The 24,610-nt window shown below is 36.4% G+C and overlaps 1 protein-coding gene across 1 annotated transcript in view; it reads left to right on the forward strand.

Moving 5' to 3' along the window:
- LOC150096275 (centrosomal protein of 78 kDa-like) overlaps positions 1–24,610 on the forward strand; it is a 249,593-nt gene that overhangs the window by 103,980 nt on the left and 121,003 nt on the right. The window contains exon 6 of the mRNA XM_090409311.1: positions 7,491–7,665. Coding sequence (XP_090265437.1) covers positions 7,491–7,665 — 175 coding nt within the window. The remainder of the gene's footprint in view (positions 1–7,490; positions 7,666–24,610) is intronic.

Raw genomic sequence — 24,610 nt, forward strand, 5'->3', positions numbered from 1 at the left:
TGGCTGTTCCTTTGACCAGGCTGTTTAATATGAGTCTCAGAACAGGAAAGATTCTGCAGGAATGGAAAGCATGTATGGTAATTCTGTTGCACAAGGGTGGTGCAAAGATAGGTAGGGTAATCAGGAATGCTGCTGATATGCAGTACTTGCAGAATGATTTTAATAGGCTGGAATTGTGGGCATGGAAAAATGGATGTCAGTTCGTTGTTAGTAAATATAAAGTTTTGGCGTGATTAGATATCCAATGTTGTATTATATTGGTAGGGAATATGCTAGAAGAAACTGATGAGGCTAGGGATCTTGGAGTGTTAGTAGTTGGGAAGTTGAAGTTTAGGAAACATGTAGCAACGATTGCAACAACTCAAAAGATAATTGCAGTGATGAAATAAACTTTCACATGTAAAGATAAGATGTTATTTTGCCTCTTTACAAGCCCTTGATAAGACCTCACTTGGACTATTGTGCACAGGTCATCTCCTGGCTTCCTTTATGATTCTGATACAGTGGAGAATGCAAAGGTGAGTGTTAAAAATTATATCATGATTAAGGAATACTGATTATGAAGACTGATTAAGAGTTTGTAGAATGCAGACACCAGGAAATAGAAGAACTAGGGATAATATTATTGAGACTTACGAACTTCTGAAAGGGTCATACAGGATTTCAGTTGATGGAATTTTTCAAACTATGGAGAGTGGGGAATGAACAAGAGGGCATCCTTGGAAGCTGAGAATGAATGATGCTAAGAAGGGGTTGAGGGCTAGATTTTTCCTCTCATAGGATGGTGTGTGATTGGAATGGATTGCCATTGGATGTTGTGAGTGCAAGCAGTGTGAATGAATTCAAGAATAAGTATGATAACTGGTGCGTATAGTATGTGACCTCCCTCGATGAATCCCTGAATCCTTGGCTGTCTTTCTTAATAATAATAATAATAATACAAGTGTTAGGATTAGACCACAAGATAGCGGTATTCTGTACTCTCTCTTTTTCTCTCTCTTGAGAAGCCTTGATTCATTGATAGCTTCAGTGAATGCCTGTTCCTTTTCTTAAAAGAGTTTTGGGAAAACCATTTGAGGAAAAAGAGCATTAGAGGATTTATTTATTTATTGTTATTTTTTTTTAAAACATAAATCCTAAATACAGAAGTAAGCCTATTGTTGCATTGGTATAGCAGGTGGCCCCAGGATTAAATAATTCAGTAACCATTATAACTATGGATATTTAATAAGTTATGCTGCAAGGAGGCAAGGATTGGACATTGGGTCAAAAGCCATAGTTGGTTCTCTGCATTACTTACAGGCTATGTGATGATTTCCTCTCAGTTATAGAGTTCTAATATTTAAGTGAAGCCCCTACTTATTAGTGTGTTTTTTATCATCCAGGCAATCAATTGTTCCAGTGGTGTATGCATAAATATTACAATAATATATTTTAATTCACAATATTTTACATTCTCTTTTTTTAATAAAAAATCACATGTATATACTTAACATAACACTTATTGTCATTAATGTGATAATTGGCATTGTTTTCTTGAAATTAGAAGATTGAAATGAGGATGGAATTAGAGTGTGCATTATGTGGAAAGCCGAGAGCCATAGCTGTTCCTCTGGTGGGCATTCAAAATAATACAGCTCATACTGACAACAGTGGTAGATAAACCTGTATATCCAAGTCATGAACTGTGTTATTTTTTATTAAGGAATTTGTTATTTTTTTATGCAGAATTTTAATTGTATATATTCACAAATGAATGTGTAGGATATCTGCTATCTAGTGATATTTGATTATCTTGCACTATTTTTTTTAGTGGTTGCCGATTTTGATTAAATGAATAAATAAAAAAGGAAAGGATAATTTTTGGTTTTATTATTTATCATGTAGTAAAACATTTCCTGAAGGTATGGGAAAAAAATGCATTATATTTTGTAATAATTAGAAAGTTTATATAAGAAATCTTTATTTACTTTTGGTCTGTCGAAATTTTATTTTATCATGTAGTAAAAACATTTCCTAAAGGTATAGAAAAGAAAATAAAGAATGCATTTCTTTCATATCTTTTTGCAGTATCAGTTCCTTTTCTATTTCCTCTAAATATGAAGGTGATTTTAAAGTTTCCTTTTCCTTATGGAAGCTTCATCATCATCATCCTTAAATACAAAAAGTTCATCTCCTATGGGTTTTTCAAAAAGGAACTGTCTGTTACTCCAGGAGAAACTATATAAACATATTTTTTCTGTCACAACTTCATATAAAAGGAATTCTTCATTACTTTAGGGATAACTATTTGTTTCCCTCATAACTCTCTTATCCACCTTTCTGGTTTCAGTAATTTCTTATAACTTTCATTCTCCCCTAAAACATTCCATCTTCATTTTTAAACATCGCCTCTCTCTCACTCTCTTGAATGCAACTTCTGTTTGCTTCCCCTCTCACTAATTTAACTTCCTCTTTGGAAGTACCTTGTTTGCACAAGCGCACTACTGCCTGGCTTGGTAAGCAACATGGTGGTGAGATGATTGTCTCTTGTAAACAAGAGTACAGTTCATTAATGCCAAGAAAATGTTGGAAATATTTCTTATATAAACAATTCTAATTATTACTACACAATAAATAATAAAACCAAAAGTTATCCTTTCCTTTTTTATTTATTCATTTAATCAAAATCGACTGCTGCTAAAAAATAGTCTAAGGTAATCTGATATTGTTAGACAACAGATATTCTACAGATGTTTGTGACACTAGAAGTACCATTTCACCCCAAACAACAGTTCACTAGGTGACTCTTGGTAATAAGTTACTCTAAACCTGTGCTCTCATATTTTATCATTATTAGAACTGTTTTCTTTCCAAAACAAATATCCAGTAAATGTAAATAACAACATTGGGTACTAAGGGGCTGAATACTTGTACATAATCAAAAAATCAAAAAGTACTTAAAGTGCATCAAGTCAGTTTATTTGCTCAATTAAATATCAACCTCGTGCAAGCTCTTGCTATACCTATTGTATGAAGCAAGAATTGTGCTTCATACAATAGGTATATTGTATGAAGCACAGTATGAAAAACAAAGGCCAATGATGGCAGAACACTTTAGGTTGCTCTAGCATAGTGTTGTTGATCACTGACAAACCCATTGATAATACAAAGTGCACTGCAATTGCAAACTAGATATTATCAACAAGAAAAAAAAGGTCTAAGGTGTGATTTCTGTTGCTACTGGCTATGCAAAAATAGAAGTAATTAACACACAAACTACTCGTCAACTTGAACCAGCCTTTCTTTTGTTCTCTGTGCTTTCCATCTATAAAGCAGCTTCTGAACTTGGGAAATACAATCGACAGCCCCGAACAATGCCTTAACACCATGGACAAAATTTTTGTCTAAAAAATCTGAACACTGGAAGCCAAGCTTGAAACTGCTTGATGATCAGCACCACAACACAATGTATCCTCTACACCAACACTAACGAACTCCACGAATTCATTGCATCAATGGTACATGACTCAATCAATGCAGAAAACAAGAAATTCAATTATTAGATATATGAAGAGCCAAAGGCTTCAATTCAGTGACATATGACTTGTTTAAGTTAATAAACAAGTCATAAGAAACGATGTGGGATATTACATCCCATATCGTTTCTTAGCCGAATAAGAAACTCAAAGAGTTTCGTGCCGAATATAGTAGATAAGGGTCAGTTGCTGCAGTATCCAGGTATTTGCTTACGCTTGGAATCGCCGAACTTTATATAGTTTCTACTATATTCGGCATGAAACTCTGAGTTTCTTATTCGGCTAAGAAACGATATGGGATGTAATATCCCTTAACTTAAACAAGAAATTCAATGCATTTATTTTGAACTTACCAACGGAAACTGGTGAATCACTGAAGGATGATATCAGTAAGTTAGCAGGAGAATGCAACTTTGATCCCAGAAATATCATCAGGTGCCATTGTTTCAGATTCATGAATAAAAGAAAGTATGGAACAAACTTTCCATGCCTCATGAAAGTGACTTGCAACACACTGACAAGCACATCAAAACTAATAAATGTTTAACAAGTTCAAAGGCAGTTGCCCCCCAGTCACACATGAGCTTGGCCTCAGAGAGAACAAGGACAACTACAAAGACAACTTGAAGATCAAAATTGAGGTGACAGTTGGATTGTTGGCTACAAACAAGAAAAGTTGACAGAAATCAAGTAATGCTGTTAGCCACCATGGAAAGCAGTATGCAGGTGCTGCATAGCAAACGTGCACAACCCTTGCAGTCGAATATATGCCCCACAGAGGTACCAACATCTGTGATGTCATCTCCAACCTTAATAATGTCCACTACCATTTCCAGTCTACCAAACCCATACCTACACTTCCTGGCAGGAACTCCCCCCCCCCCCTCCTCCAAGCACTACTCATCTCAGCTTTCCCAATTACACACTCTTCAACTCCTTTCGACTCAAGGGTGGCATCTATGCATATATTTGCTCTGGCATACCATGCCAGAGAATCCCAACCTAGAATTTCTGATTTTCCTTCTTTAGTTGAAAATCTTACTGCTCCACTCAGTCAAATTTATTTGCTCTCTCTCTATTACAACCCCAGTGCCACCAACCACTCTGAGCTCTTTAGCTTCCTCTCCTTAAACAACAGAATGGAAACTGGTGAATCAAGTAATGCACTACATCTTAAAAGCATTGGTCTTCTCCATTCTTACTTCTCTAACAGCAAAATTATCCTCCTAGGATATTTTAATGTTTAAAGTACTAAATTGTACTGTATTGGAGGAAACTGCAATGTTTACAGTTTTCTCCTCCAGTTGTATAGATCAAACAGCAGAGATGCTGAGGCATTTGCCATCACTAATGACCTTACACAAATTGTTTACATGCCTACCAGAATACCATATAACCTTAACCGCTCCTTAAGAAACCCAAGATCTCATCCTCACCAGTGAATCTTCCAAGTAGACTGCAAATGTAGTGGGGGGCCTCCCCTAGGTAATTTGGACTACAATTTGGTGCTTGTCTCCTCCCACATGGAATAATGCTCACACATCACTGTTTCCAAACAACAAGTAGTTTGACATTATAACAGTGCCAAGTGTTATAGACCTCATTCCCATGGTTGGATTATTGTTTTTGGCCTTCCAACTGAAAAATACACACTAATGACCTACTTCAGTTGACCATCAATTCAGTACACAGTTTCACAGATGACAGTGCATTGCACTCCTCCCATTTATTTGAAACCTGACACTACACAAATCACCTCAACTTAACCTCAACCTGATACAGAATTTTTTAAAAGATAATTATCAAATAAGTACCAGATAATTATTTTTTTCTTTATGATTTTTATATTTGCCTCTGTCAGTTTTGGTGCATTTACATATAATTACGCTTTTACTTCTTCTTTCCCTTTTTCCAGGCTATGATTGTACTCTATCCCAGTGCACACAAACACTAAAACACATGAAAGTATGAATATAAATATGCAGCACATTTATGTTAAATATTATAGTAAGGAAGGCACATGCAAGTGCCTCATGGGCTGTGTCTCAAAGGGCATGCAGTTTGTGAATATGTAGTAAACATGAAAGGCAGTTGGATTGGTTTAAGGTAAAGGAGCTGCATTTGAGAGAGAGACATGCATATACACACACACACACACACACACACACACACACACACACACACACATAATCAGATGCAACTGAGGGAGAAAGAGAGCAGGTTATGATAGTCAGAATGAGGAGAGAAAGAGAGAGAGGTGTAGTGTAGAATGCAGAGTGAAGAGAAATGGTGGATAGCTTCAAAGTGAGCGGGATTATTATGTTTTTTTATTAATGCAAGGAGTATCAAAAATAAGGGAACTGATTCTGTGGCATTGATTGAGTCACTGTTCCCAAGGATAGCTGACAAAAGTGAAACTTGCTTAACTAAGAATGATATACAGGTATGAGTAGAAATGGTGGAATACTGAATCTTTTGAAAGGATAGAAAGGTGATAAGGAAGTACTGTTAATGATCACAGAGAAATTGTACCTTCTAATGATGAAAGTGGAAAATAGCTGTGCATGTGATGACTTTGTGAATATTTGGAATGAAATAAATAGAAATAATATATTTAACAACATGTGGATATAGGCCAGGGAATGTTGTGATAATGAATGTTCAGACAGACTGGTTCACTATGTAAAGGAAGAGTCATTATAGTGGGAGATTTTAATTATAAGAAGTGGATTGGAAGGAAGAGATAGTGTATGAGAACAAAAAAAAAAATCAATTTGTGCAGTTCCTGAGAGATAACTACATCTTAAAAGCATGTGATGGAAGCAGCATGAGGCTTTAAGAGATGGATTTGGTGCTGTCCTCACAGGTTGCAGTTGAGGATGATATCACCATTGCCATCAGTTGATGAGAGAGTGATTCAACTTCATGAGGTAGTGAAGAAGAGAGTAGTAGCTTTTTCACATGGAGAGTGGTGGATGAGTGGAATGTGTTATGAATGCTAGGACTGTGAATGAGTTTATTGTTTGCCACGAAACACATTGAATGCTTTTTGTATTTCATGGAAGTTTGTTATAATAATAATATAAATTCTTAAATAAATCTTTTGCAATGCTCTTAGAAAACATGAAGCTGCTTTCTATATATTTAGTTCATAGTGTGTGTGTGTGTGTATATATATATATTATGTATATAAAATATTTTTTATATATATATATTTTTTTTTAAATTAAGGGGATATTAAATTCCACATTGTTTCAAAACCGAATAAGAAGCTCAAAGATCGGAATCAAAGAGTTTCATGCCGAATATAGTATAGTAACTATATAAGTATCGGCGACTACTAGCGTAAGCTAAAGCATGTAGTCCAAAGTATGTAGTACAAACTAGGGCAACTCGTAGCAAAGGTGGGGAAAGTTCTGATCGTTATTCTTAGTATTTTCCATAATGTCAAACCCATCTCCTAGGAGATGTATGATGTTATACATTATGGTGGGAGGTCACTACCCAGACCGGTTTCGATCTTTATTGAGATCTCATCAGTGAGTAGCTAGACCAAATTATTAATACTAAGGGTATAGCGAAAAGAACTTATATACTCTGCTATACAAGTTGTTAAAAAGGTGCACCCATAGATTATTTAAAATAAAGAGCCAATAGGCTTCATTTTGGCGATGTAAACATTATTTAAATTAAGGGAATATTAAATTCCACATTGTTTCAAAACCGAATAGGAAACTCAATTATGTTTACATTGCCGAATGAAGCCTATTGGCTCTTTATTTTAAATAAAAAAATATTTTTTATATATTTATTATATTTACACATGCACACACACATAAAAACACATACATATAATAAAACTAAATATATATATAGTTTTATTGTTATAATTTTATAGATTTAGTGTATTTTTTTTCTTTATGGTATTGTAATTTATATTTTTCTTTTCAACCTTAAACTAAATGCATGTAGTTCCAGACAATAAAACGTCATGGTGAAGCATGGCAGGAAAGTTTGAGATACCAAAAACCCCGTCTGGATGTTATCTCAGGTATCGCTCGCATTACATTAAATAACAATCCAGATATCAGCAACCAAGGTGCAGAGGCATTAGCAAGAATTTTATTAGATGATTTGTGGATTAAGGGTATTCTGTTTAACTTTTATTCAATATTAATTTTTCTTATTTTTGCATGAATAATAATAAAAGTTCTTATTTGAAATTTGTATAATGAGATTTATCAAGTGATTGCTTTATTATGAAATAATTTGTTATGTGCTGTGTTTTTGATATCACACAACCTGTCTGTTGATTGTAATTTTTATATCAGGTCCCATCTTCTCTGAAAAATAATTATATCTCCATTGTTTTTTTATGTAACTCCCACCATGTAAGGTTGTAAACATATAGTATTGTTACTGTGTGCAAGTGGGCTAAGAGATTTATTATTATTATTATACAGTATTTCCCTGTATAACAAAACCTAACATACCTTTCCTTAAACTCATTCACTGTCAGAGCATTCACTCTGGCAATCCATGCTACTTGTTTACCACTAGTCCTAAAATTTCCTTTGCATAAATTTTATAAAACCTCTTTAATATCTTATAAGTTTCTATCATATCTTCTGTTTTCTGCCTATCAACTAAACTTTGTAACCCACACACCTTCAACTTATCCTCATAAGGAGCATTCAACAGACCTGTCACTAGCTTGGTCCCTCATCTCCAAATCTTCTCTCCACCACTTCATAATCCTCAAGAAACCCTGGTGACCAAATCTATGCATAGTAGTCAAGATGTGGCCAAATCATAGCCTTATAAAGAGGGATAGCTTCCCTCTCTTTACTTGTTAGCATGTTCTTCAACATTCAAGTAATCCTTTGAGCTGTTTTACTAACTTTTGTAATATGCCCTCTGAATATCAACTATCTGTCCATCATTATCATCAAGTCCCTAGCCTCATCAATTTTCTGCAATCCAGTACTATCAATGTGATACACAGTATGCAACCTCTTCAACTTGAAGTGCATAACCTTGCAATTTGCAACATTAAATTGACAATCATTATCCTTTGCCCACAATGCCAATTTATTTAAATCATATGCAGGATATCTACATCACCTTTATCATCTGTTGTCCTCCTCAAAAAAACAAATTTAAAACACAAATTTATTTTATTTTCAATATTTTATATTGTTTTTACATAATTTTGAACTATGTCCTAAGAGACCAAACATGAAACTTTTTGAAGCCACTCAGGTTCCAGTAAGCAGGCTGTGGTCTCCCACTGGACAGTGAAATTTATCTCTACCTAAAGACATTCACAAACATCCATGCTCACAATGGGATTTAAACTTTCACTCACCCAACCACGTGAGTGAATGAAACTATCTAGCCTTCTGGATAGTTTCATAATATAAGGGAAGATCGATGCCAAAATGCAGGCAATAAATTATAGGCTAGATAATATTTCTAGAATGTTAGTTAAGGATTTTGAAAAAGTTGTTTAGGACTTGGATTCAAGAATGGATTATGGAGGAGGTGAGAGGAAACAGCATTGGTTTTTTATAAGGGGAGGAGTTGTTGTCTTAGTAATTTATCACATTTTCTAATAAAAGAATAAGTTGAATAAGTGAAATGGATATATATCACGGTAATGCTGGACAGTGTGTATTGGTATCATGGTATTTGACAGAATGCTTCAGTGAAGGTTATTATATATATTGTGTGATTAAAAGTTGATACATATTATATCACCTTTATCAATTGTTGCACTCCCCCAGTTTTGCATCATCAGCAAACAACTGAATATCCCCTCTTAAATCTTTCCCTATGTCCTTGATATACAAATTAAAAAGTAGAACCCCCCCCCCCCCATCCATTATACTAGCCTCATATTCATTCCATTTGCTCCAGCTTTTGTAATAGTTTACCATGTGGTATTCTGTCAAATTATATCTGTATCAAATTGTATTTGTAGACTGCAGACACTACCAAACAGGTGAAAGAGAGGTGTGATATGATTTAGACTTATAAACTTCTGAAATGGTTGGTCATACAGGATTTCAGTTGAAGGGGGTGAGGGCTAGATTTTTCTCTAATAGGGGGTGGTGCATGATTGGAATGGATTGCCATTGGATGTTGTGTGTGTGTGTGTGCGCGCGCGCGCGCGCGCGTGTGTGTGTGTGCAAGCATTGTGAATGAATTCAAAAATAAGTATGATAGCTGGTGGGTGTAGTATGAGGCCTCCCTCAATGAGTTCCTGCCTCCCTGGAGGGGTCTCTCTTTATAATAATAATAATCTCAGATCTGTGTATGATAACACAAGTTAGCAGGTTCTACAAGGGTGTGTGCTGAAAAGTTGTGATAATCATCATAAAGGAATTGAGGTATAGTATGCCCACGCTTTTGAGATCTCCACTTGGAAACTTGCCAAGAATAGTCGATTCATGCTGAAGGGGGGAAAGAAATGAAGGACATACGAATTGGTCACCAACACGAAATCACATGCTTTATAGGTAAATTTTTCGAACTGTTATACAAGCAACATAGTTAACTACAATGATCATAAAACAGAAGTTAATTTTCCGACCGGTAATAATAAACAACTCATCCCACTATACGGACTGATTACCCTATTATCGGAATGGATTCTCCTTTTTATGACATGCGCAGAAGTGTCGAAGGGTCTCTAATCTGTGGGCGAACAATAGAACCATGTAACTTACACATTATTCTACATATTTCCCACGAAGTGTTATACTCTTGTTATAACGCTGCTCCTGCATCATTTGCAGTCCTCTGAGAAAAGGTCTTTTTCTTGTTGCACAAGCCAGTCCTCAGCTGCAGATATGATTTCATAATCTGTGGTAAATTTTGTTCCTTTCAAGTGTTGCTTTAAATTTGGGAATAAGAAATAGTCAGATGGGTCCCAGGTCTGGCAAATAGGGTGGGTGCGGCAGTCATTGAAAGCCCAAGTTGAGTATCGTCTTTTGGGTTTCATGAGCAGTGTGAGCAGGTGCATTGTCCTGCAAACACAACACGCATCTGCTCAGTTTCCCGCAATGTTTTTTCTTCAGTACCTCCTTCCGTTTTTTCAGATACTTGGAAAGGATTACACCATCCATATCCCAAAAGACAATGGCAAGAACCTTTCCTGCTGACTTTTGGGTTTGGAATTTCTTTGGCCGTGGAGAACCTTTGTGTCTCTACTCCATTGACCATTATTTGGTCTCTGGGTCATAGTGATGAAGCCATGTTTCATCAGCAGTCACAATATGAGCCAAAAAATTTACATCTGCTTTCTCAAAATTACCCAAATCCCTGGAGATGATAGCAAACATTCTCTTGTTTTAGTTGGCATTCAAACATTTGGTGACCTACTTTACTGAGAGCTTCTACATGTCAGATGTTGGTGAATAATGACTCCAACTCGTTCCCTGGATATCCCCAGAGTCTTTGCAATATTTTTGGCTGGTATTCTTTATCATCATCAAGGATCACAGCATGCACTGCATCAATGTTTTCAGGTGTGATCAATGGTGTGTTGGTAAATTTTTAACAACCGGCTCACTTTATGAAAAATTTGATTCTTCACAAAGTTCTATTGTATCTTCAGATGTCTTTGTTTCTGCTTCTTCAAATTTTGTCCTTTTAATGTTTAAGAAGTTTCATTCTATTTTATTTTTTCAACTAACGGCTATTCACTTTTTCGACCGCAAAACTCTAACCCTGATTAAAATTATTTTAATTATTAAAAAAAAAAAGAAACAACCAAAATAAAAACATATATTAAAGAAAATTTTCCTATATTACCTACAGCTTACCTATTATGAAATGAAGTCCTGAACCAAAAAATGTAACACTAATATTACCACTCGTAGTCAATCAAATGACCAGAGACTTTTAGCGTCGCAATGAATTTTTTTTATTTATCAATAGTGCAACAATGTTGCATTTCCAAGAATTTAATGTTGCAAGTTCTTGGAAATTCGCCGAAAAATAAGGCATTATTGTTTATTCAAATACCCAGTTCGGAAGTTTTGATAACATGTTTGTGTTTTAATGAATACAGACATTGTTTAGTAAATAAAATCGTTTCCAAATTCCCGTTTGTAAATTGAGTTTGTGTTTTGTGAATTCTCCTTTATGCATTTATTTTTGATAATAATAATAATAATAATAATATATGTAAGTGTTTATTATACAATTTCAAAATATTTATGAGAAAAAGTATATACCACGATTCATCATCTATCCTTTCATAAAGAATTTTAATAACCAGCTTGCCTGACTTAAAAACATCAACAACCGGCTCGCACGAGCCGGTGCGAGCTGGTCCCAACACACCACTGGGTGTGATCACTGTGGAAGATCTTCCTGACCTAGAGCATCTGTTGTCTCAGGATGTCCAGTATTAAACTTTGCCACCCATCTGGCAACTGTTGGATATGCTGGGACACAGAGCCCTAAAGTCTCATGCAAAATTTGGCTAATCTCAGTTGCGTACTTTTCTTGCAACACAAAAAAACTTGGTTATGGCCTGCACCTCTGTCTTTGAATTTCTTCAAAACCCTCTGACAAGCCTTCTTATATATATATCCTAAAAGAAAAAGAACAAATTATTACAATTTGATGAAACATGGAGATTAAAGGGTTGGATATAAACTTACAATGAAATATAAGTTTATTAGCTGTTTCAATTTATTTAAATTCATTGTAATAAAAGTATAATAATTAGTTAACACTTCACATTGCTATTCTGCTTTTCATGAATAGGCTTTGCTTAAAAAGTGATATAGAGTATGTTTGTTTTGAAAATCACATTTTTCTCAATCACATTTCAAAACAAATGTGATTGAGATAAGAAATATAATTAACTGCCAATTTTGAGCTATGTTTGAGTAGTAATTTAATTCATTTAAGGCCATATCATTTTGTGGATTACAGACATGGAAGCTAACCGAAAAACAGAAAGCTAAATTAATTAGTTTTCAAACAAAATGTCTGCATAAAATATTAAAAATATTTTGGTTCTAACTGTACAACCAGTGATGACTTATATAAGCTGACTGCAAAAAAGCATCACTAATGAAATAATAAAACACACATGGAAATGGATTGAACAAATACTGAGAACGAACAGCAGCACGATTCCTAGAATAGCTTTGATATGGATCCCAGAAGAAAAATGAAAAAAGGGAAGGCCTAAATTAACCTGCGAGAGAATGACAGAAAAGGAAAGAAGACTGATTGGAAGACTTCGAGAGAAGTAAAACTGGTGGTTCAGGACAGAGGTATGTGGAAGAAATGGATCTTGGCCTTATGTGAATGAGGCATGAAGAGGCTAAGTAACTAGTAGTAATTAGTTAATATGAAAAGTATCATTTAGTTAATATTTTATTTTAGTAATAGTTTTTGTTCAATATATTAGTATAATCATCATCATTATCAAATTTCTGACATGTACCTGAAGGAGTGTACAGGATATTATGATATCTGATATTAATCTGTTATCTGTTAAGACTTTCATGTTTTCAGATCTTATATTTCTGTCTTCTAAGGCACTTTTTACTGTATCAATTTACCTATATCTTGGTCTACTGGGTCTTTTTCTTGCCAATCTGCCAGAGAACTCTTGTTTTGCCAATATTTCCTCTTCCATTTTGTTTAAGTGACCATACTACTTGAGATTAGTTCTGCTAACACATTCCTGGATGCTAACAATGTCAAGTTCTTTCCTAACATCCTTGTTTTTAATATGATATTGCCATTGATGTGCCATCTATTCATGCCTCTAATCTTTCTTAGGACTCTCATATCTGTGGTCTCTAGTCTTTGGTCAAGTGTTTTCTTTCTAACCCAACTCTGAGATCCATAAGTTAAACTTGGTTTGAGCACTGTCTTGTATGTAGCTACTTGAGTGTTTTGACTTATTTCTTTCTTTCTTATTCGATATAAATTTATTCAGTTGACTTCCTACCATACTGGCTTTGTTGATTCTGTTGTCTATTTCCATACTTAATTTACTATCTTCACTAAAAATTGTGCCTAAGTAGCTGAATGTTTTACTTGTTCTCTAGGTTCTCCATTCACAATATAGTCGATATTTTCAATGCATCTACTTATTTTCATTGTCTTTGTCTTGTTATTGCTGACCCCCATATGAATCTATTACAACAGTTATTAACTTTAGTCAGGGAATCTTGCAGACTTGTACTGGATTTATTTAGATGTATAACATCATCCACATAAAGTAAAGAGCTGAAATTAACATCTCCAATTTTGATATCAGGTTTAATACCACTTTCCTTCTTAATGTGATCCATATAGATAACAAATAAGAGAGGGGATAATGTACATTCTTGTCTGACACCAGATTTACCATCAAACCATCTTCCTGTACTTCCTTCAATTTTAACTGCTGACTTACAACTCATATAAAGACTAAGCATTACTTGATATAACGTCCCATTGATGCCATATAACTATAGCGTTTTGAATAGTTTTCCTCTTGGCACCTTGTCATATGCCCTTTGCAGGTCTACAAAACTTAAATACAGGCCTTTGTTATATTCCTACGATTTCTCAACTATTTGTCGTAATGTGAAAATCTGATCCTGACAGCCTGAATCCATCTTGTTCTTCACCAAGCTTCCTTTCCACAATCTTTCTCAATTGTTTCTCAAGTATACTTGCATAACTCTTACCAGGAACACTCAGTAGAAAAATACCTCTGTAATTCTCACATTCAGTTTTATATCCCTTTTTTATATATGGGTACTATGAGAGCTCTACTCCAATCATCTGGAATATGTCCTTTTGTCCAGGCCTTCTGAACTATACAGTGGAGCCACTGTAAGACTTTTATATCTCCATACTTGAGCATTTCTGGTCGAATATCTGAATGTATCTGAATGGCTGGTATCTGAATGTATGCCTAGTGTTTGAAGAATAAATAGGTTGGGAGTGAAATGGATGTGCAGCCTTATTAAGCTAGAGATCCACAAGAAGAAGATAATGTGGAAAGAATATCGTGAGAATAAGAGTGAGAGGAGTTATGAAATATATAAAGCTCAGGCCAGAAAAGTGACGAGTATTGTGTGAAAAGCTAAAACGGAATATGAAAAGAAATTGGCCATGTGAGCTAAAGGCAATTCAAAAGAATTTTATCGTTATGCTGCAAGCAAAAGAAAGAATGAATGGGGAAGAATAACTTTATTGAATGAAAGAATGAATGTGGAAGAATAACTTTATTGAATGCAGATGGTACACGAGTGTCGGAAGCTAAGGAGATTGTTCAGTTAATGAGTGCTCACTTTGCTAAGATATAACAACCAGGTGTGTGTAGCATGGTCCTACTGCTACGTTGGATGAAGAGTTAGAGGTTCATGAAAATGAGGTTGAAGAGCTCTTGCATAACCTGGATAAGAATTTGTCGATCGGGATAGATGGAATATCTGCTCGCTTGTTAAAGGAATGTTCAGCTGAATTGGCTAGGCCTTTCACACATTTGTATAACTTGAGTCTCAGCTCAGGAATGATACCACAGGAATAGAAGGAATGTATGATAGTTCCATTGCACAAGGGTAGTGCAAAAACTGTCTAACTACCAACCTATTAGTATCTCTGGTGTGGTAGTGAAGATTTCAGAGAAGTTGGTAAGAACTTGCATACAGAAATGGGTAGACAAGCATTCTATACTCTGCAGGGAACAGCATAGGTTTAGTAATTTAGCAATTTGCTCATATTTTATAACAATGTTATGGCCGAATTGAATAAAGGGAATGGATACTCTATGATAATGTTGGATTTTTCTAAGGCATTTGATAGGATACCACACGATAGGCTGTTGTGTAAACTGAAGAATATGGGTATGGGATTGGAACATAATCTATTGATTTGGATCAGGGGATGGTTGACAGACAGATATCAAAAAGTGGTATACAGTGGTATGAATCTGCCAGATTTAAGGTAACCAGTGGTGTACCTCAGTTTGCAATTGTTTGCTGATGATGATGCGAAGATAGGCAGAGCAGTCAGGGATGCTACTGATATTCAGCAATTACAAAATGATTTGAATAGACTGGAAATCTGGACAAACGAAAATGGCTGTCAGTTTAATGTTAGTAAGTGTAAAGTTATGCACTTGGGCATGATTAGAGTTCCAGCGGCATATTACAGGGTGTTCGGGATAAATTTGACAGTTTCGTAAGGAAAAAGAAAATCTTCTTTGTATCTATTAAATTTAATGAATTGACAAAAAAACATTACAGGCAGAGTTAATTACAATACTATCAACAAGATTTACTCAAAATAACCACCATTAGCATCGATCACAGCTTCAATTCTGCTTCGGAACCTCGAACAAGCTGATGCTACAGTCTCCCTGGGAAGGGCCGCAAAAACTGTTTTAATTTTATCCATTAACTGGGCTTTTGTATTACTGGAAGTGCGATTGGTGTCTTTTTCAACTGCGCCCCATACAAAATAATCCATGGGGTTAAGGTCTGGGGAGTTTGGAGGCCAAACATTTGGACTGGTGAAGTCGTAGAAATTTTCAGACAACCATTTTTGACTTTTCCCAGAGGTGTGGCAAGGGGCCGAATCCTGCTGCCATACATACGGCCTACCATTGGCTACCCTTGTTATCCAGGGCTTGACTACAGTTAGCAACTCCACGAACAAAGCCCGAATTCCAATGCCAGGGTTCTTCAACACCTGTTCCTGCAGATTTGTGAGGAATTCTGCTGTACGAACGCAATCAGATCGTCTGCTAGGGATCTTTCTTCTTGCTACATCCTCGTAGTCACCATTGCAAGTCTCTAGTTCATGCCTGATTGTTTTTACTGTATTCAGGGAGCATTGGGCAGCAGTCGTAATATCCTTATTTTGATGGCGGGCACGAATCATCATGATACAAGTTATTCTCTTCCATGATTCAGGTGGGTTCCAGCTATCCATCCTTTCTGACATCTTGTATATGAATGAAGAAGGGTCCAAACTTTTAAATGAAGAGAAGTGTGTGTTAATACATGTAACTTACGGAGAAATATAATTAATTATAAATATGTCAAATTTATCCCGAACACCCTGTATATTAGTGGGGTTATGCTACAAGAAACTGAAGAGGCAAGGGATCTTGGTGTATTGGTGGATAAGAATTTAAAGTTCAAAGGTCACATAGCAAAAGTTGCAAATACAACTCAGAGGATAATTGCTCTGTTGAAGTGACCCTTGACATGTAAGGATAAGGAAGTAATTTTGCCTCTTTATGAGGCTTTGATAAGACCACACTTGGATTATTGTGTGCAGATTTGGTCTCCCGAGTTCCAAAGGGATAAAGAAGCTGTGGAAAGGGTGCAAAGAAGAGTTACAAAGATTATATCTGGATTATGGGATTTAGATTACGAGGGCAGATTGCAAGTATGTGGATTACAGACTCTGGTTAACAGGAGAAAGAGGGGTGATATGATAGAGGTCTATAAACTTTTGAATGGGTGTTATAGCATTTCACATGATGAAATTTTTCGTTATATGGAAGGCGGGGAGAGAACATGGGGCATAAGTAAGTTTGTTCTCAGTCAAGAAAGGGTTAAGAGCTAGGTTTTTCTCTCAGGGAGCAATGAGTGAATGGAATAATTTACCTTTACGAGTAGTGAGTGCATCTAGTGTAAATGAATTTAAGGGAAGGTATGATAGCTGGGTTGGGTAATTTACAGCCCCCTCCCCCCTCGATGAGTCCTTGACTCCCTGGAGGTCTCAGATAATAATAATAATATCATCTACTCCAGTTGTCTTTCCACATTTCAGGCTTTTGATGGCTTTTTCTACTTCAAGTATGGATATGTATTCCTGATTGCATATCTGGTCAGTGTTTTTTGCCACTGTGCTGTCACTGATTGTTTCATTTTGTGCGCAGTGATACAAAATGCGCAGCGGCAATTAGAGCACCTGCAAAACTCTTTCCAGAGTGATTCGGCTAACGTAAATAAACATCGTAAGAGTGGGAGAGTTTCTGAAATGAAGGAAAGAGTGTTGTATGGTGACTCGTTATTAAGAGGAGTGTACCTAAATCGTACTTACCGGGTGCGAAATTTAAGGATGTGAGTGAGAGTATTAGAGTGCAAAAACAGAGGGTGAAAGAATTAATAATTGTGGCGGGTACGAATGAATTGAAAGGTGATACATTTTTTATGAGAGAGGACTTGAAAGTATTGTTAAAGGTAGCAAAAGAAAAGAGTGACAGAGTTAAAATGGTGAGTCTGTTGCCACGGTATGACAGAGAGGAGTTTAGAAGGAGGGCCATAATCGCAAATGACATTATTATACCGCAGGTTATGCAGATGGTGTGGTGTGGAATTCGTGGACGTGTGGAATGAGTTTGATGGGTGAAAGGACTTATACAAGATGGATGGCCTGCATTTGAATGGACTTGGTGTGTGGAGACTGGAAAAAGTGTTGCTGAATGAAGTGAAAATGGATGTGCAGAACCAGGGAAACTAGAACTACCAAGGAGGGGGGGGGGAGTGGATATGCGAAATTCAGTGAGACAGTTGAGTGTAAAAATTTATATAATGTACCCGAGCCAGCACTAAAGACAAAAAAATGGGAATGGGACATTTAGAATAATGCATCAAGATAGGAGTGGGACAAAGGGATCACTGCATTTAATGTATACTAATGCCAGGAATATTAGGAACAAGAAGGAAGAATTTTTGCCCTTGATTGGCTCTTCCTGGCCACAGGTTATTGGCATTAGTGAAACATGGCTGACTGAAGATGATATAGTTAGTGGGATAGAATGTGTAGGTTATAGTGTGTTTAGGAGGGACAGAGAGAATAAAACAGTGGGGGGTATTATTGATGATAGCTGATGAACTGCAGCCAAGGAGAATTGAAGTTGTATTGCAGGATAGTGAAAGGAGCTCATTTGAGGCTATTTGGTGTGAGATTGAGACTGCAGAATAAAATATACAGTTGGGTGCTGCTATAGACCAGGTGATGGAATAGATTGTGGAGATAGTATGCATAAACAAATTGATGAAATGAGTGGAAGGAGGGTAATTATTATGGGGGATTTCAACTATGGTAACATTGATTGGAAGGAGGAGAGGACATACGTGAGGAAGGAAATGGATTTTATTCAATTATTAAGAGATAACTATCTGAGACAGCATGTAATCGAAAATACTAGGTGCATGAGAGTGCTTGACCTGGTAATAGCATCTCACAATTTGACTGTAATGAATATGACCATGTTGCCACCTATTGGTGAGAGTGATCATAAGGTCTTGACCTGGGAGGTGGCTAAAGGTGTGGAATTTTTGATTAAGACAGGGTATATGTGGAATTACCGTGCTGGCAAGTTTGACAAGCTTAGGTGATTGCTTGGATCAGTGCCATGGCATGTACAACTGCAAGGGCTGGACGTCGATAGAGCATGGGAAGTGGTCAAGGAGAATCTACAGGAGGTTATGGCTGATTGTATACCTAGGGTCCGAATAGTAAAACAAGTAGGGGTTAAATGGATGAATAACACCATTAAGCTTGAGCTGCAAAAAAAGAAACAACTGTGGAGGGAATTTAAAGAAAGGGGTGACCTGCAGGCACACGAACGGTATAAAGTGCAGGCCAGAAGGGTAACGAGTGTGGTAAAAACAGCAAAAGCCGATTATGAAAGGAAACTAGCTATGCAAGCAAAAGAGAATCCCAAACAGTTCTTTCAGTATGCTGCAGGCAAGGAAAAAACTGTACATGGCAAAATGATTTTAAGGAATGATGATGATAAGGAGGTCACTGAACCAGTCGATATAGTGGAGTTACTGAGTGCGCACTTTGCAAAAGTATATCATCCAGGTGGTGACATTGAAAAAATGAAGGAACCATTAGTTTATACGGGAATTGTGATGAATGAAGTGGAGGTGAACAGTCTATTACAGAACCTTAATGTGAATACATCTATGGGATTGGATGGTATACCGGCACAGGTATTGCATGAAGCAGCTAAGGAATTATCAGTGCCCTTGACCATGTTTAATCTGAATCTCGGGTCTGGTTTAGTCCCGAAGGCATGGAAAGAGGGGAAAATAGTTTCACTGCATAAAGGAGGATCGAAGACTATGGTGGCAAATTACCCACCGATCAGCATATCAGGAGTCGTTGTCAAGGTCTTGGAGAACGTATTCAAGGGAAAAATACAGGAATGGATTGATGAAAATGAGATACTGTACAGGGGACAGCATGGCTTTGTGAAGGGAAGATCATGCCTCAGTAACTTGCTCAAGTTTTATAACAAGGTGACGGGATACCTTTTGCCAGGATACCATGTGGTATCCTGGCAAAAGCGTTTGACAGGATACCACATGGAATTCTAATCCGTAAACTACAACATATGGGAATGGATATAGGGTTGGTGAGATGGATAGGTGGGTGGTTGATGGAGAGATATCAAAGAGTAGTTTATTCAGGAGTAGAGTCCAAAAGACAGCCGGTGACTAGTGGTGTGCCGCAGGGTTCTGTTCTTGGACCACTGCTGTTTAATCTGTTCATTAACGATATAGGGAAGGATCTACGTGGAACAGTCATTTGTTCGCCGATGATGCAAAGTTGGGTAGGGCAATAGTGAATGTAGAAGATGTCAAAGTCTTGCAGGATGACTTAGATAGATTGGAGTTCTTGGCTAAGGAGAATGGATGTCAGTTTAATGTGACAAAATGTAAGGTTATGCATTTTGGGGTGAAAAGATTAGCAGCAGTATACCACATTGGTGGAACTGTACTCCAAGCGATTGATGAGGCCAGGGACTTGGGAGTGTTGGTGGCTAGGGAGATGAAGTTTAGGGGGCACATTGCAAAAGTAGCTAGATCAGCTCATCAACTCACTTGGTTGTTGAAAAATGCCTTAACGAGCAGAGACATGCAAGTTATTGTACCTCTTTACTGAGCCCTGATAAGACCTCATCTCGACTACTGTGCCCAGATTTGGTCACTTCGGTTCCTTCTTGATGGGGAGGAGGTGGAGAGGATCCAGAGGCGATTGACTAAGACGATAGCAGGTCTATGGAATGAACCATATGAGAACAGGTTGACGATTTGTGGGTTGCAGAAACTAGTTGATAGGCGGAAAAGGAGAGACATGATTGAGACATTCAAATTGCTAAAAGGATTCTATAGGATTAATTCAGAGGATATTTTTGAGATCAGGACTGGTGGTGGGAGAACTACGGGACACCTATGGAAGCTGGGCAAGAGTGTGGTTAGCAAGGGTGTTAGAGCTGGGTTCTTTACTTTTAGAGTGGTAAATGAGTGGAATAAGCTGCCAGAGTCTGTTGTGGGTGCTGTGACAGTGAGCGAGTTCAAGGCAAGGTATGATAGATACTGTGAGAATGTCGAATAGTTGTGTGGACATGATGTTTAGGGCCTCCCTCGATGAGTCTAAGGACTCCCTGGAGTAGCCCGAAATAATACTACTATTAATAATAATTTAGCAATTTTTCAAAGTAATTACTCCATACTTCAAGAATATCTTTTTCTCCCATTTTCATGACACCTTTATCATCTCTAATTCCTTTTACAGCTCTTTCCTCCATTTCTAAGCTTCTTCAACAACCTCCAGAATATTTTGCCATCTTTTTGATATTTAATTTCTATATTCTTTCCGGAGTCTTCCCATGACTTTTGTTTAGCCAGTTTTACACATTGTTTAACGTTCTTAAAATTATCTGTGTATTCTCTAAGAGCACATGCTGACTTATTTGCCAGGAACTTTTGATATGATTCCTTATTTTTCTTCACTGCCTCTTTAACTTCCTGTGTCCGCTGTGGAGTTCTGATTTTTCTATCCTCGCAGACAACCTCACCACATGCCTCTGGCTGAATCAGTCAATTTTGTCTTCAGGGCTTGCCACTGAATCTTAAGGTTTGGTTCCTGTTCTCAAACTCTTTCATTCTGAAATTCTTTTTTTCTTGAATAATATTTGTGTTAGTCCACAGTTTACATCAGAGCTGCTTTTATTCTCTTTAAAACTTTCTTACATGTTCTCTTCAATATGAAATTCAATTTTATTCTGCTCAAGAATAAATGGTGATCACTTCCAATTTCAAATCCTCTGTATACTCTTGTGTCCTGCACCAGGAAGAAAACATTACTATCAACAATAACATAGTCAGTGAGACTTTTTTTATTCCTTGCCTCTTCTCTACATTAATATATTAATAATTAGTATTGGTCTTTCACCGGGAAACAAGTCCATTTAGGATGACAGCCTGAATTCCACAGATTATCCAAATTCCCATTTATATATGAATACACACATAACTGCCAACAAATATGTGCCCAGTCAGGTTTATGTGCAGCACTTTCAATCTTAATGTCTCTTCCTGCTTGAACTTTGGACTTAGAGAAAGGAAACAAGCCTGAGTTATCAATGCTGAAGTTCCATGGAAAACAACCTCATTGTGTGGGTGTTGCGTTTATCAGATGCATTGAGAAATCATTGAGGTAACAGACAATAGAACAACAGTAGAAAATAGAACAGCGGCGGAAAATATGCTACAGAACACAGTCTATACCTAAGCTTCAAATCAGCAGTTAGAATTGTAGGATATACTCCTGTAGATAATATGATGTTAAATGAGGTGTGAGACTTGTGTTATCTAAGTCATGACTATGCCGTTTCTTCCAAAATAAAAAATAAAAAAAACATTTATGGACAACACTTAGTTTCATGTTTCATCCTGATATAACTAAGAGGATTTGTCTTGCCCTTCTCAAGCTTTTTTTTTTATAGAGAACCAGACCTCCAACTCTGAATTTAACCTTCCCTCAGATGAATTCTGAAGTCGTTAAAGAACATTAATTTTATTGTTACTAAGGCAAATAAAGAGGCAAGGCTGTTGTGATATAAGAAAATTAAGAATACTATATGAAACTTGCCTTAATGCCCTTCAGCTACTTTACCTGAAGTTAACAGAAGTGATGTAGAGATCCTGCATGATGATTTAAATAGAACTGACAGTAAAGGCAAAGAATATTGATTGCTATTTTAATGTTCAAAGAATAAGGTTATGCACTTTAGGATGAAAATATTACAGCAATATATTACATTGATAAAAATGGACTGCAGGAAATTGAGTTGAAGTTTAGAAAGCATATTGTAAAAGTGAACAGAATAGCTCAAAGAATCACTTATATGTTGAAGAAAGTAATAATTAGGTTGTTTGTTATCCTTCCTTATTCATTTTAATGTGGCATTAACACAGATTTGGTTGCTTAGGTTTCTTGGGAGCAGTAGAGGATATCAAGAGGTGTGAGATCATAAATATTTGCTGATGGTTTATGGGTTACATAGTTGATAGGGGAAAAAAGTGGAGATATAATAGATGCAAATAAATTATTAAAGGGGTCTTATAGATAGATGTTGAAGAAATTTTTTAATACACAACAGTATAGAGGAGAACAGTCGAGTACCATTCTCTTACACCATGGAAGTTGTGTAGGAGCTTGGTATGAGGGTTAGAATTATTGCTCATGGAGGAGTTGCCAGAAGGTGTTGTGAGTACTTTGTCAGTGAATGAGTTTAAAAAGAGAGGTATGATGGGTATTGTTGTGAATAATAGTTAGCATTGGACTTTCTATGATGAATCTTCATATTCCATGGAAGTGCCTCAATAATAATAATAAATCAACCAAAAGACTAAACTACCAATATACAAGTGGTCAAACCAGTTTTAACAAAAGATGAAAATTACATTATTAATATTCAGGAATTTGTAAGCAGAGCTAATACCTAAGATGGCATGGCCCAGATTCAGATTCGCAGTAGTTGGGGGAGGGGGGAGGCTATTGATGCATTTAGGAGTGTTTTCAGTGAATGTTAAATATGCAGATGAGTAAGTTATAGATATGACATTGTCTCTTGATGTGTGAATATATGCTCTCTGGTAGATGATGATTGAGAAGAAAATTTTAGTTGTGTAGTGTCATTGATAGACCCAAGACTATAATAGTAGTAGTAGATTTCATGTTGTTTATTGCAGCAGTAATAGTAAGTGCTAACAGTTTAATGCTATGTTATATTTTCCTCACTGTGATCAGGTCACTTTTATTACATTCATAGTGTATACATCATCATCATCATCATCATCATCAAATTCCTGCCATGTACCCTCAAGGGGTGTACAGGATATGATAGTACTACATGAAAAAAATTACATCATTATTAATTTCATATCTACAATTTTCCTCCAGATTAGTCTGTTACTTGTCAAGACTCCAACATTATCAGAACTTATATTTCTATCGTCTAAGGCGCTTTGTACCATATCACTCCACCTATATCTTGGTCTTCCTCTGGGTCGTTTTGCTGCCAACCTGGAAGAGAACACTTGTTTTGCTAATCTTTCCTCGCCCATTCTGTTTAAGTGACCATACCACCTGAGATTAGCTCTGCTAACGCATTCCTGGATGCTGACAATGTCAAGGTCTTTCCTAATATCCATGTTTTTAATATGATATTGCCATTGATGCCATCTGTTCATGCCTATAATCTTTCTCAGGACTCTCATATCTGTGGTCTCTAGTCTTTGGTCAAGTGTTTTACTTCTGACCCAGCTCTCAGATCCATAAGTTAAAACTGGTTTGAACACTGTCTTGTATACAGCTAATTTAGTGTTCTGACTAATTTCTCTCTTATTCCATATAAATTTATTCAGTAGACTTCCCACCATACCAGCTTTGCTGATTCTGTTGTCTATTTCTATATTTAATTTACCATCTTCAGTAAAAATCGTGCCTAAATAGCTGAAATGTTTTACTTGTTCCACAGGTTCTCCATTCACAACACAGTTGACATTTTCAATGATTCTGCCTATTTTCATTGTCTTTGTCTTTTTATTGCTGACCTTCATACCATATCTATTACAACAGCTATTCAATTTAGTCAGATAATCTTGCAGACTTGTAGCAGATTTATTTAGAAGTATAACATCATCCGCATAAAGCAAAGAGCTGACATTAACATCTCCAATTTTGATATCATGTTTAATACCACTTTCCTTCATAATGTGATCCATATAGATAATGAATAA

Source organism: Typopeltis vanoorti, chromosome 19 (assembly GCF_054136105.1).
Source record: "Typopeltis vanoorti isolate ZY-2024b chromosome 19, IOZ_Tvanoo_1.0, whole genome shotgun sequence".
Classification (NCBI taxonomy): domain Eukaryota; kingdom Metazoa; phylum Arthropoda; class Arachnida; order Uropygi; family Thelyphonidae; genus Typopeltis; species Typopeltis vanoorti.